The 15616-nt window shown below is 40.2% G+C and overlaps 1 protein-coding gene across 1 annotated transcript; it reads left to right on the forward strand.

The window, feature by feature from the left end:
- The first annotated feature begins 1468 nt into the window (after positions 1 to 1468).
- Positions 1469 to 3491, forward strand: LOC124285068 (G-protein coupled receptor dmsr-1-like). The gene is made up of 2 exons (XM_046721212.1): positions 1469 to 1503; positions 1940 to 3491. Exons 1-2 carry the CDS (start codon positions 1469 to 1471, stop codon positions 3102 to 3104), a joined length of 1200 nt encoding a protein of 399 aa, XP_046577168.1. The 3' UTR covers positions 3105 to 3491.
- The last annotated feature ends 12125 nt before the right edge of the window (positions 3492 to 15616 follow it).

The raw sequence follows: 15616 nt of genomic DNA on the forward strand, positions 1-15616 counted from the left end.
TGAAAACTTTGTCTTGAATTCCTGTACAGTATTCGACATTATTTTGACACAAGCACCATATCGTGCATCCTCTACCTCTACAGAGGAAGTATACTCTCCCAAAAAAGAAACGCATATAGGAATTTCAACTGTATTTTTATGTTTATTTTGAAACATCTTGTAGGCTTTATGAGTTAATGAAATATAGCGAAATTACACACTGGGAATGCAGACTTATCTGTCTTTGGCACCAACTCGAGGAAAGTCAGTTTGAGCTGTCAGGTTGCCCTGGATCATCACCAAATCACTTCTCCTACGGCAGGTGATCGCTCCCCACATCATAACACTTCCCCTGCCGAAACTGTCCACCTGGGGAACGCAAGCGTCGGCGAAACGTTCACGTCGACGTCTGTACACCCGCATTCTTCCATCGCGTCGTTCCAATAGAAATCGTGATTCATCACTGAACCAGACTCTACGCCAATTCGGTAGGTTCCAGGCCTGAACGTTGGTGCACCATTGAACTCGATGTCGACGATGTTGTTGTCGAAGCACAGGGCCAAAGTAAGGTCTTGTGGCACGTAAACCAGCCTCTCTCAATCTGTTCCTGACGGTCTGTGCAGAAAGCCTCCTCAATTCGGGTATTTGTCGAGCGGTACTGGTCGCCGTAGCTGTTCGATGACGCAGGTGATGTACAAGGATGTAGCGATCCTGCGCCGCAGTGGTCGCTCGAGCTCGCCCACTACGAGGGGCATCTGCTACCGAATTCTGCCGGCGATATCTCTCCCAGAGCCGTGCTTTGGTGAACATTCATGCGTCGGGCAACTGCACGTTGAGACTGGCCAGCTTCAAGCAAACCAATGGCGATATGACGGTTGGCTTCACTTAGACGTGGCATTTTGCGTTCGTCAACAATATTCCAAATACAGTGAATAATCGACAGACAGCGATCAACCTTTTATACCCATCATTGAGACTATCTGATCCCCAACTTTCACGTGCATTGCATGTGACTTGTGTATTATGTGACACTACACGCCGAAATTGAAAATCATGCTGTTAAATACGGGGTATTTTACGGATGGTGCGTTTTGTTGTGATGTTTCAAAACATAAACACCATAGGACTCATAAACAGAGCAAAACATTTTGTAAAATTAATCACGTTTTAATTCATTGCTACACGAAATTGCTATTTTCATGATGCGTTTTCTTTTTTTTGAGAGTATATTTCTACACTAGCCCCTTGAACCATTCCCATTACTCTTGATATCCATTTGCCAAACTGATTGGCTACGCTGCAAGGTCAAACGTACCAATCAGAGTGCGAGTTACAAACCAGCCTCAATATTGGGTTGACATTATCAGCAATATTGAAGCCAGACCGATTATGATTATCTTTGAGTGTGAGAGCAATTTAATACTGAAAAAACTGACTAGCAGCTAAACGAATGCACTCAAGAATCATTATAGGTGGTAAGGTGGTCGTCATGTCCATTAAAATTGGCGATGGCTTTCGTTCAAGGTAATACGAGTTACCTCCCTTACCCTTTCCACGTGTCGACGTTTGATTTGTCGACAAAATATTAATGAATATCAAGGGTGGGTAATTTGCCCTGGCAAGACCCACATGAATGGGAGAAGGTGTAGGTTTACGAGCCTTGGGGATATAGAGGAACTATGTGATGTATCGTGAATGGGAGAAGGTGTAGGTTTACGAGCCTTGGGGATATAGAGGATCTATGTGATGTATCGTGAATGGGAGAAGGTGTAGGTTTACGAGCCTTGGGGATATAGAGAAACTATGTGATATATCGTGAATGGGGGAAGGTGTAGGTTTACGAGCCTTGGGGATATAGAGGAACTATGTGACGTATCGTGAATGGGGGTTGGTGTAGGGTTTGGGATATAAGGGATGTGTCTGGATGTGTTAACGCTAACTTTCTCCAACTGTGTTTCAGGTGGGATGATGGGATAATGGACCTCGTCTCGAAGATGGAATCGTTCAACATGAACGACAGCTTACAACAGCATGGTAACGCCTGGAACCACACCTACAATATGACGTCAGGAATCGTGGCCAGTGACGTCGGTAACACGGAGTATTCCAATTCCCTGCCTGTGATTGGTTCCATAGAGCGATATTATATATTGTTTATTCTGATTCTCGGTTTCCCTGGCAACCTCGCCAGCATAGTGACCATTCTCAAAATGTCACGGTTGAAGTCATCAACATTTTACATCGCAGCGTTGAGTGTCGTCGACAACGTTGCTCTCATACTTAAAACAATTTTCATGGAGCTGCTACATCACCCTAACGCCTTCTCAGTCGCGGGATGCAGGTTCATGTGTTTCTTTGGACTTGTGACAGCTGCCTTTTCAAACTGGATTCTGGTTGCTGTGGCGACCGAGCGTTTTATGGCAGTACGATTTCCACTAAAGGTTGCAAGTATCTGGACATTAAGGCGAACGGTTTTCCTCGTGTGTGTAATATTTTCGTGTCTCTGTGTCTTACATCTGCACATATTCTGGACAATGGTAAACTCCGTCAACGGGTGTGACTACTCCGCCGACTACAGGGACTTCACCACGGAATACTGGTACTGGATCAGCGCATCAGTATATGCATTCATTCCCTGCACCGTTCTCATCATGTTCAACTTCCTCATCGTCTACAGCATACAACAGTCCTCCAAAGTCCGTCGACATTTAGCCATGAACTCAGGTTCCTCAAAGAAAGCCCAGCGATCAGGGTCTGGTAGTCATGACAACCACATCACTATTATGCTGGTCACCGTGACCATCATGTTCGTCATACTGACCATTCCTCGCTGCGTCGTCATGCTCGTCATTAAAGCTGGCCCCCCTCAATCACCCCAGGAACATGTGCAGCGACGTGTCCTCGACGTGCTTACATCCATGTTCGCCGATTCCAACCACGCCGTTAACTTCTATCTGTACTTCTTCGCTGGAAGACAGTTCCGTTATCAGTTCCTCAAGACGATGTTCGGTCACCGACGTGACAGCAACAACTCCATCACCACGAACAGGTCGACGTTGGCGGCGAGGGAGGAAGAAATGATTGTGATGACAAGAGATAGAGACTGTCATCCTAATCACCTTTGATATCTACCAGTACCAGTCAATAAAAAACTTGTATTGTTGGTGTATATTATGTCAAAATATGTGAGGGTCAGACTATTTGTCATCAATCTTTCTTCCATCCTTTCAGTTAGTAAAAAACTATTCAATGTCTTAGATGTGAAAGGTACAGCTGACCACGACTGTGACCTATCCTAAGAGGAACGACTGGTGTCTTTTGAATATGCATGTCGTCATGGTAACCGAGAGCGTACAAATCTTTGTGATGCAATTGCATTGCCGTGGATATATCCTAGGAATTCGATATCACTCAGCACGATATCACATGTGGACGATATTTCTGGATAATTATATACAACAGTACTCTACGAGGACAGTGATAACATTTGTGGACCCGGAAAAAGCAATATTGACAGAATATCCGAGTTAGAATCTTCAGCAAACTAGGCTTGTCGTAAGAGGCGACTAACGGGATCGGGTGGTCAGGATCGCTGACTTGGTTGACACATGTCATCGGTTCCCAGTTGCGCAGATCGATGCTCATGCTGTTGCCGTATTGCTGGAATAAATCCTGTGTAGAACACCATGGCCAACACTCTCAGTATTTTTATTGCAAAAATGGTGTACGACAAGGAGAAAATCTTTCCCCGTAATATTTGCACTGTACTTAAATGATTTAGAAAATTCGCTTCTTCGAAATAATGTTGACGGTGTAACAGTTACACTCGACATTAATAATATATACATATTTGTTCGACTCCTGGTTTTACTATATTATCAGATGATCCAAAAGAATCACAAAATTAGTTAGATTGTTTTTACAACAATTGTTTAAAAAATAAATTATCCATAAATGGTCAAAAGACCAAAATCGTAATCTTTGGTAAGTAGAACCTGACAGGAAATTATAATTTTATGATTGGCCAAGATAGCATCAAGCTTTAAAACCAATATCAATACCTTGGTTATATTCAAATACCAGAAAATCTGACATTACCCAGGCAAATAAAGCTTGCTTTAATATAATTTTGTTGTACAAGCGTTTAGGAAATATTGATATGTCCATAGAATGTAAACTCTATTTATTCTATTGCGCTATCTGCCCTATCTTGCTCTATGGGAGCGAACTATGGGGATTTGATAAAGTAAAAGCAATTGAAAGGATTCAAATATGTTAGGCCTCAGACGCAGTACCCCAACATATATCTTGTATCGGGAAACAGGGAGATCACCTCTTGTTGATCAAATCAAACTGCCGATGTTGTGTTTCTGGTCCAGAATAGTATCAGGAAAATGTAATTCTACGTTAACAGCATTATATCAAACATTATTAACAAATTCAATGAAATACAACCACAACTATAAATGGCTCAACTACAATAAAACTATTTTTGATAATATTGGTATGTCCAATATTTGGCGCTCTTAAGATATAATTTCCTTTTCTTGGTTAAAAAAATGCTGTTAACCTTTGAATTTCAGATCAATCGCTTCAATTGCTTAACAACCTCATATCATCTTCCTCTAAATCTGTTATCTATGATTGTATGAAATATCATTATAATATTTCTTTAGTGGAATGTTAATTAGGAACAAAGCACTGTAATATTTTAATCATATTTAAAACCGCTAGCTATTAATTACCTCAAATAAACGATTTTGTCCCTAATGTCCCTCCCAGATCGGAGATGAATTTCATTATTTATTCCAATGTAATAAATATACTGCCTCCAGAAATATGTATTTAAAGAATTATTTTGTAAACAATCCTAACTATTATAAAATAACCCTATTTGAATCTCACAATGTAAAGCAATTACGAAATCTATATTAGTTTCTTTCCATCATAACTCCTGTCATTATGACATGATTATTTTGTAAACAATCCTAACTATTATAAAATAGCCCGATTTGAATTCCACTATGTAAAGCAATTACGAAATCTATATTAGTTTCTTTCCATCATAATTTCTGTCAATATGACATGATTAGTTTATCCATACATAATTGCTGGATTTGTTTGAACCCATAGTTTCAAATGATATATTTCTGACAAATACTTCCATAATGTTTTGCATGTATTTATAAACTTATGGTAATAAAGTTGATTGGCTGATTGATTGGATTCACCGCCCCGTCCTTAGAAGTAGAGTGAGTGAGTTTGGTTTTACGCCGCTTTAGCAATATTTCAGCAATGTCACGGTGGGGGACGAAATTGGCTTCCTACATTGTACCGATGTGGGGAATCGAACCCGGATCTTCGGCGTGACGAGCGAACGCTTTAACCACAAGGCTACTCCGACTCCCGGTCCTTAGAAGTAACCACTGCTTCAGACAATCAGTCCCAATAACAGCGCGTCGTAGTACAGGTAGGTCACGTAAAGGGCGTCAACATGGCCGGCACGACAAACGTGACAGGAAACGTTTACAAAGTTGTTAATGAACTTGTGGCATGTAAGTGTTGGTCACCATTGGTCAACATGTCGGCAGAACGGTTATTATTGTCGTGTGTCAAATACTACTAAATAATATACAAACATTGCTTTAGACTCTCACTCTAAAATACGGATGTGCATTCACCCTGAATTGATTAATACAGTTACACCTTTCAAAAGATTAAATATTTTTCAAGATTTTATTTTTGTGTACTTCAAGTCTATGTGTTATGCACGCTGCATCCGTGAACTTCTCATGAACCACTCGCCGAAAACCGTCTTGGGGGTTTCGAAAAGGGGCGAGTGGTGACGAATGATGCACGAGGCAGCAAAACGGACATGGCGAGGTAGGTATCACCTTTCCCTTCCATCGGCTTGATGCAGAATCTAGACTCGTCACCGAACCAAACAATTCCTCATCACTGTTGAGGCATTCGCATCTGAGAGGCTGTGTGAAACCTCCGGAACTGTCTAGTCAGATATCAAATCCTAATAATGGCTGCCGATTCAAATGACCTACACCTATAAATCAGTCCCGTTCAACAACTGACGTTGACGCTGTTGGTACCGATACAAAATACACATTTGTAATTTAGGACAGGTATTACCCCAGCCATAGCCGACTGTATAGTTTGACGACGTTGGTTCTATCGAAAACCGATATCTACATATACATGGAGGAAACACAAGAGAATGTTTCGCACACGAAAAAATAAATCAGTGCGCGACATACGCGTCATGTCGGGAAGCTCCCGTAAAATCTCTAAATAATCATTATCACCGCCGCCGCCATCATCATCATCATCATCAACAACAACAACAATAACAACCACATCAAGAAAATTTGCGCAAGTTTTAAAGTTTATATATCATTATCAATGTTTTGCCCTGTTTTTACCAAAAAATCAACCAGCGGACGATATTCTGCTCTCCTGCAGTAATCTCTGACTGGATCATGTTGTGCCGAGGTGATTACCAATTACGGCGAAATTGTGAAATCAGCGAATGACCACAGAAGATTAATGAATAAAGATCGAATCAGTTTCAAACACACAGCCTCAGGTTTCCTGTCAGAACACGCAACAAACTGGGTACAAAAATGGCATCAGCACGTAACTAGACTAACGCTTAGTCTCTTAATATATACATAAATACATACGTACATACATACATACATACATACATACATACGCACGCACGCATGCATGCATGCATGCATGCATACATACACACACACAAAGAGACATACATACACACACAGAGAGACATACATACATACATACATGCATGCATGCATGCATACATACATACACACAGAGACATACATACATACATACATACATACATACACACACAGAGACATACATACATGCATGCATGCATACATACAGACACACCGACATACAGACACACAGACAGACATACAGACATACATACATACATACATACATACACATATACATACATACATACATACATACATACACACACACACATACATACATACATACATACATACATACACAGACACAGAGACATACATACATACATACATACACACACACATACATACATACATACGTACATACATACATACACACACACAGAGACATACATACATACATACATACATACATACATACACACACAGATACATACATACATGCATACACACACAGAGACATACATACATACATACATACATACACACACAGAGACATACATACATACATACATACATACACATATACATACATACATACATACACACACACACATACATACATACATACATACATACATACACACACACAGAGACATACATACATACATACATACAGACATACATACATACACACACAGAGACATACATACATACACACACAGATACATACATACATGCATGCATGCATACATGCATGCATGCATACATACATACATACATACATACATACATACATACATACATACATACATACATACATACATACATACATACATGCAAGCATGCATACACACACAGAGACATACATACATACATACATACATACATACATACATACATACATACATACATACATACATACATACATACATACATACATACATACATACATACATACATACATACATACATACATACATGCATACATACACACACACAGAGACATACATACATGCATGCAGACAGACAGACAGACAGACATACAGACATACATACATACATCTGCATTAACATATCAACGCCATGTTCGTCTTGGAAAGCAACTGAGAGAAAGGCATAGAGCGTCAGCGCAAACGAATACCCAGTCTTGACAAGTTCCCTTTGGTGCAAAGGGAGGAAAACAGCTGCGAAAGTCATATGAATGGATCAATGAAAGTCAGTGATGAGTGAGTTTAGTTTTACGCCGCCTTTAGCAATATTCCCACAATATCACGGCGGGGACATCAGAAATTGGCTTCACACATTGTACCCATGTGGAGAATCGAACCCGGGTCTTCGGCGTGACGAGCCAACGCTTTAACCACTAGGCTATCCCACCTTCCCTGTTCGCGGAAAGGGTAAGCATATCCTGCCATGACGGTAACACCCCCCATTCACAAAATTTGCCTGAAAATGGAAATATCTTTTGCCTGACGCCGCACAGCACCATCCCTGCCACAGCAGCCTATAAACAAACCAGACAATCAAGTGATCGATGGACCACAAAATCCAGTCATATGATTTTGAATTACTGTGTAAAAGTACAAACATTCCGATTCCGATAAGTAAAGAAAACATTGGGAAATAGATTTGTATTACAACACATTTTACTGAAATGTCAATCAAGACACCGTGATCAATGGACAAAATCTATGATCAGTAGTTCCTGGTACAATGCTTCAACACCAGGAACCAGTTACACATGTTCATGACACACTAGGAATTGAACAATGGACTGCTTTTAGCAGGGATTTCTTATGACTGTGGAAATTGTGTTTTTCCCTTTTACTTACGGACCATTGAAGGTCCGGGTTAGAATATTGATCTTCGGTAACCCATGCTTGTCGTAAGAGGCGACTAACGGGATCGGGTGGTCTGGCTCACTGGCTTGGTTGACACAAGTCATCGGTTCCCAATTGCGCAGATCGATGCTCATGCTGTTGATCACTGGATTGTCTGGTCCAGACTCGATTATTTACAGACCGCCGCCATATAGCTGGAATATGGCTGAGTGCGGCGTAAAACTAAACTCACTCACTCTTTTACTTACGAGTAGATAGGTCCCGCCAGTCGTAACAATAGCAAGACAGAACACTTAAGTGTTTACAGATGTGATGTGATGTAAAATTGGGTTTAACGTCGTGCTTGAGAATATTTCGCTCATATGACGAGTTTATACATGTGATGACAGTTGGTGTTGTGCATTTATCATGTAATCTGTCTTGGAGACCCCAGAGCATGTAGCCCGTCGAGCCATACACAGCTGTGGCAGACAATACTCAGCCAATTCTTAGGTCCAGGAATAACGAGACTTGACGGTTTCTTAATCATTTGTCTCGACAAGCTGATCAGTCTTTGTTGTGCAGTTGCAAGGACAGTTATTTCTATCGGGACCACATGTTAGTCTGACCTACGGAATGAGAACACACCAACTGTCTCGGCAAGCTGGTCAAGACAGAGCACAGACTTTGTTGCACGGTCCTACCATGCTGAACTTTACTTGTTGGCTTTGGAGGGGCAGATTCTTAATGCTTCCAAAGTGCACCCCACTAAATAAATCTTCGTTTCTTTTTAAAGAGTAATTTTAAGAATGACATTTTATGATAAACACATTATTAACCACATTATTAACCTTTGTATTCCAAATATATGATATTAATAATACGGAAAAACACTTGGTTAATAATCTCTATTTATTAGACATTGAAAACCCACGCTGACACATTGATATTCTTCGTTTACAGGATCCGTGACAGTTGTACTACAATTGACAAGCTGCTATTATGAAATATATCCATGAGCATTAATCATGCAATAACCGACTTTTTTTAAGATGAGTACGAAAACACATTTGGTGCATATGCTTTGAAAACCAAAATTACACGGACTACAATGGTATCTGTCACACATTTTACTCTGACTAACAAAAAACAAAACTGCGAGCCATTGTAATGTTTCAATGAAATTGTTCTGAAAAAAGGGTGATGACGGAACGAGACGGCCTATCTGACGATTGGCAAAGTTAACAAAATGTGGCACTATGGCCGTATCCAGTACTTCCGGTTGACCTTTGTGTTTCCCAGGTAATGTTTCAGATCCAACTAGCAGCCACACGAAATGCAACACCACACCATCACTGACGGGTTCAGGTGAATAGATCATCTCCGGATGATACGACGTCTCTATACGTGACAAAGGTCGTGGGCAACGTTCTGCCTGGTCCTATCTGTCAGAAAGGGATGTCTCATCGGATGACGTACCCTCAGACGTCGCAGCCCTCTTCTGATGGCAATGATGGAGAGTCTAAAAGACACCCACTCCCAATTGCAGTTCTTCGGCGTGGTTTATGATACTGATGGCTTGCCACACGAATTTACACCCGATCATCAGGGTCATTGGTGTTCCTCAGTTTGCAGGACTTGGACGACACTTTACTTCATCGGTGATTCCTCTTAAGTGGACCATGTGGTTAATGTACAACTTAGCACCAGTGTTGCGACAGGACATCCCCACACCATGCAAGCCAATAGATTGCCTCATGTATTTCCTGTACGTTTGCGTCATAAAAGTTACTTTTTAGTTCTGCCGTCTTTTAAATCAATTCAGGAAATTGTAGTGCAAATTTTGACATTTATACTCCACTTTGCCCGGGACCATCGCATCATGTGAAAATGGGACCGATAGGAAAAGAGCAGTTTGATACCTTTACAAAGGAAAGTGTGGGGTCAGAACAAAGCCGAGAAACAATATGTGTCTTTTACGTATTATTCCAACTTTGATTAAAATAGAGCCGTAAAAGGGGTAAAGAAGAGCTGGAAACAATGAAGAGTGACCTAGAACTCCTATCAGAGTCTACATTAGGATTTAGTCAAGTGGGGAAATTTAGATGATTCTGATCAGCATGAAAAGCAGACACCATCAGAAAATGGATGATTTCGTACTGGTAAAAACCATTCGTCACCACTCGCCCCTTTCCGTAACCTCCAAGAAGACTCGTCCCCCTCTCGATGCTTGTTATGTGCGAAAATACGACAAACCAATCAGAACGCGCGTAAATGAGTGCGGTGCATTATGTCATTGTTTAAAAAATCATGAAAAATATATATCGTCATATTGAAAGTACAAAGAACGTAGCTAACAGGATTTTGCTGCCTCTTATGAAGTTTTTAATAAGAATCATGCGATTAACGGTGAAAGATTCAAATAAACGCACGTGCGTTTGTTGACATAACGGCTCTCATCGGTCCAACTGACGATCTTGCGGGCTTGTTATGGAGATTGTACGTGCGCTTCCAACAATTTTAGGAAATGTAATCAAAACAATAATATCGCATTTGTATGTTACTAATCAACCTTAATCGTTAACATTGGGCTTATATTTCACAGCTCTGGTGATATTTTAGTCTGACTGTTTTTTGGTCATTCATATTTTTTTCCAGGTGTGTGACAGCAAGGAAATATTTTAAAGTCATTTTTGAGTATCTACTTTGGGATTTAATGTAGCTGTAAAAATGTTATTTTATTTGTTTATTCAATAAAACAATTCCCATTCGTGATTATTAAACCCTATTTAGAAAATTAACATAATTGGAACTATAAGGTGAACAGCTGGTAATAATTACATTAGAATATGTCTTTAACAAATATGTTTTTCTCCTTTTAGTTGTATCAAATAGGTTTAATTTTTTTTAATAGATAAGCAAAACACCCCCAAAACAACAACCTAGCAATACAATGTACAAGTACTTCGGTGGTATTAAGAAACATTGGAATCAAACAGAAATAGAGTTACCGTTCTTGTTTAAAGTAGTTCTGATGTTCATGCGCCAATATGAAATCCTTCCAGAGGGGCACGAGTCGCTATTCGGTTTGTCCCGGAATAACACGAGTTGGTCACGAATGAGCAGGGAAGTGATAAATATGTTCCCTAATTGACGACACTTCACTGCGCAACAACGTCTTGACAGGGGGTGGTCTCTTCTGGCTGCAGAAAGGGGTGTGTAACAACATATACGAGTGCAAACAATCCTAACTTAAATGCCCTTGAATCTCTAGACATTGAACCAGAATATGTGGATAATTACCAATTGGGTTAAAGTCTCCCTGTAATGCATTGATGGCTTTTCTAAAGCTAAAACAGTAACGAGAAAAGGCAAAGAAGTATTTACTTACTGGAAACGCCCGTGAAGATGCGAGTGTGAATTGGTCTTCTGGAATCCATGCTTGTCGTTAGAGGCGACCAATGGGATTGGGAGGTCATCCTCGCTGACATTCTTCAAGCACTACACAACCTCTTACAGCGAATACACCATGTTTCCTTATGTTGAGTGTAACATTCTACTGTGGTCGGTATCCTCCCATTTGTCAGACGTCCAAAAAGTCAGACAGGTTAAAACAACAAACTATCTGGTTGAGTGCACAGCTAATCCCCTGCCTGTTACCTCTTAATGAAATAGGAATGGCCCATAAAACAAATAACAGAAATCTAAGAAATCAGGGAAAACGTTTTAATAATAATGATAATAACAATAAGAATCATGATCACATTCAGTACAAGTAAGCACATCAGTATGAAATCAGTCTCTATTTCTCTATGCCTTGGAGCAGGTCCACAAAGAGGTACAGGTTTAGGTGCTGATGTGGGAGACTTCTGTTCACACGAGCATGAAATCCCTCCAAATTGCTGTTTGTCCTTGGTCCAACTGTGGTGGTGATTCAATAGGGGTAGAGGTTAACGGGCGAGGTCGTCAACCCATGTCGTCGCCATGTAGTCATTGAAGTCTTGGGACCTTGCTTTTTCCTGCATAGTCTCCAACCAGGCTTCTTGAACATCAGGAAGAGGAAGTAGGGGAAGCCCAGCCGCTCTTCGAATCTAACTCTGCACTTGGGGATTTTCCTTGTACTGGACAGCTATGTTGTCTGTTGTCGGTTGGGCAGCAGGGAGAAGACAAGTGGGTACATCGTATATCCACTGCGGGCATGTACAGTGTACAGCTGGTTCCAAAGGTTGGGGCAACAGGAAAAGGTACCATCCATGTAGATTGTATCTGCTTCGGAAAGACATCTCAGCTGCTCATCAGTTGAAAAGATCTTGTCTTCTTGGCCATCTTCACAGAGTAGAAATCTTCTGCCATCTCTAGTTGTGGTCCACTGCCCTTCTAAGTGAACATCAGCTCTCGTCTGTGGAAGTACAGGGATTGTTGTCGGTAGAGGGACCTCTTCAAGCTTGGGAAGGAAGGAAGATGCGGGACGTCTTCTCCATTGTAGATAGCCTGGACAGGTGTAGCTTCTTCTCTAGCCCGTTTCCGCAAAGTAGTAACAAACTGGACTTGAGTCGGATCTCTAGGTGGGTGGCAGTGGTCCGAGAAATATTTTAGGAAGTCCCCAACAGTGGAACATTTCCCTCGGCATGTCTTGATGATTCATCTCCAGTGTGTGGTCTGGCCTCTGGTTCTATTCTTAGAGTAGGTGAAGCCATCAAGAAATACTTGTGGGGTTCCTCTCTACCTACCTACCTAAGTACCTACCTACCTATCTACCTCACACCCTCACACTCACACACACACACACACACACACACACACACACACACACACACACACACACACACACACACACATGGTTTTGATTTTTATGACGAATAGAAAATGTACAGAAATGGTTATTTGTTAACAGTAGATTCGAATGTCATGAGCAAAACGTGCAGACAAACATACCACAGAGACTTATTATCATATATTTGTTTGTGAATCGATTGGTATATACTACTGAAAGGAAGTTAAAGAATTGCAGAATCTGTCATATTATTTTAGTTGCCATAACATGGCAGATTGTAACGTTTGTAATATGGAAGAATGGAGTGTTCCTAAACTTCGTATGATAAGCATATATTGCCTGTGACTAAAAACTGATAACTTGTCATTTGTCTTGCTGGAAGAAATAGAAGTTGGCACATATATTTTCTGCTTTGTTCATCATTTTTATCATATCATTTAAATTTCCTATATATACTGTATATCTACCTCCCTAATTGTCTGCTATGAGGATTCAGGATTTGTGTCATATGCACACGACCAAATACGAGTATTCTGATTTAGTACCAAAAACATGCTCTTGTGTTCTGTCAAAATGCACACTGTATTCTGTTCACTCATCTAGAATTGAGGATCTTGTCCTTTTTTATTTCAGTGTTTTGTCCTTGTTTCCAATAGTTATGCAGAATATTGCATCACATCAATAATGACAGCCACATTTGCAAAGTCTCTATCTTTATTGACATGTTTCCTATTGACCAAGGAGTGCAGCAGATCTAAAACACTGTTCATTTGTTTCTTTTTGCTGTCTTCATTTAATGCCTGTATATATATGTGTATAATGTATGCTACTACCACTACAACTGTTGGGAACGGTTTCAGTTTTGATTAACCGAAATAAGCAACACAGAGTCCGTTGTCAATCTCATGAAAATCAGATATATTACTTGTGTAGACTTTCTCTCTGCATGGAGACTTATAACATGAGCCAGGTGAAAGGTGAGACTACTTTTGAAAGCAAAATGTTAACAACAAAGTCCAATTTCACAACATTTGACTTAGATACTGACACCACTACATCTAAAATAATTGTACAAATCAACAATGTGTTGCATACAATTTTAATTGCCCCATAGATAGCCATGGACTAAACACAAACAACAATGTCATTATATCAATGGCTGTCACCACCATCAGTTCCATAAACTGTTACCGACATTGAAGTTAGGACTCAAGCAAGTTAGGACATTTTTTAAACGAGATAGTTCAATGAAGTCTTTGGTTCTTTGCCATGCATATTGTGATCTTAGAGTCCATGTATGCTTACAACATAAGTTACCTTATTCTGCTTGCCAAGAGTTGTTGTTTTTTTTTGCAAAGATGTGAAGGTGACGTGCTTATATACTAAATACATTGATGTAAATGTGTATTTAATATACACTATGGTTTTTGTGCAAGAGATGGAAAATGATGTATAATGAGAGTGTTTTACTAAATATTTTGAGTTTCTGAATTATAGTTTCGGTGCGATCACACGTTGCTAATCGTACAAGGATAGCAACAGAAAGGATTACAGTCGTAAGATATCAGTTTCACATGAAGCCCATGTGAGAGAAAATTTGATGCTGTCCTTTCAAATCGTTGAAGCTACTTAGAAACTGACATTACTACATCTATAATAACTGTACAGATCGACAATGTTTTGCATGCAATTCTAATTGCACCATAGACAGTCTAGACAGTCTAGTGTCCGTGCGTACATCATAAGACAAAGCATAACGTTTCATCGAGTTGAAATGCAAGCTGTGTTACTGATTCTGACACTTTGACAAAGAATACTTGTGCTGTATATTCCGCCGAATATCAAAGATAATAGACCAAATAGTTTCTTTCAAGATTCTTCTTCTCTCAAGACTTTCAGCTTTCCCATATCTACGCATAAACAGCCAAAATATAGCAGAATAGAAGTTACTGATAGCTTTGTCTTCTTTTTATTTTGTATTCGTATTCTTATTATTTGAACCCGACGGATCCATCGTCAGTTCATGGTGGCTACGTGAAACACATTCAACAAAATGCTGCCCTATGGCTGATTAACGACTCGTCGCATGGTACATAGCCAATAAAGCAGGCAACTCTGACGAGGGAGTTGAGAACATTCTCAGGAATGACTGGGCGTGACCAAGGTTTGAGAACACTGGGTGCCAAAGCTTGTTACTCTTGACCACAAACGCCCCATATTCATCATTTGAAGCAGGCACAGCTTATTTTTCAGACCAATATGTAACCGTGGATGAATCTAGACTATACCTGCCAGAAACACAACAACAGAATGGTAATAAATACGTCTAATGTCAAAATCTA

The sequence above is a fragment of the Haliotis rubra genome, unplaced genomic scaffold (genome assembly GCF_003918875.1).
Source record: "Haliotis rubra isolate DU_JTF1 unplaced genomic scaffold, ASM391887v1 Scf351, whole genome shotgun sequence".
NCBI lineage: Eukaryota > Metazoa > Mollusca > Gastropoda > Lepetellida > Haliotidae > Haliotis > Haliotis rubra.

What these genes read in the sequence shown, in the direction of transcription:
- LOC124285068 (XM_046721212.1), top strand. Translation starts at nt 1,469, where the DNA reads ATGTCCATTAAAATTGGCGATGGCTTTCGTTCAAG. An exon ending in GGCGATGGCTTTCGTTCAAG is followed by an intron (nt 1,504 to 1,939) that starts GTAATACGAGTT and finishes ACTGTGTTTCAG; the next exon opens with GTGGGATGATGGGATAATGG.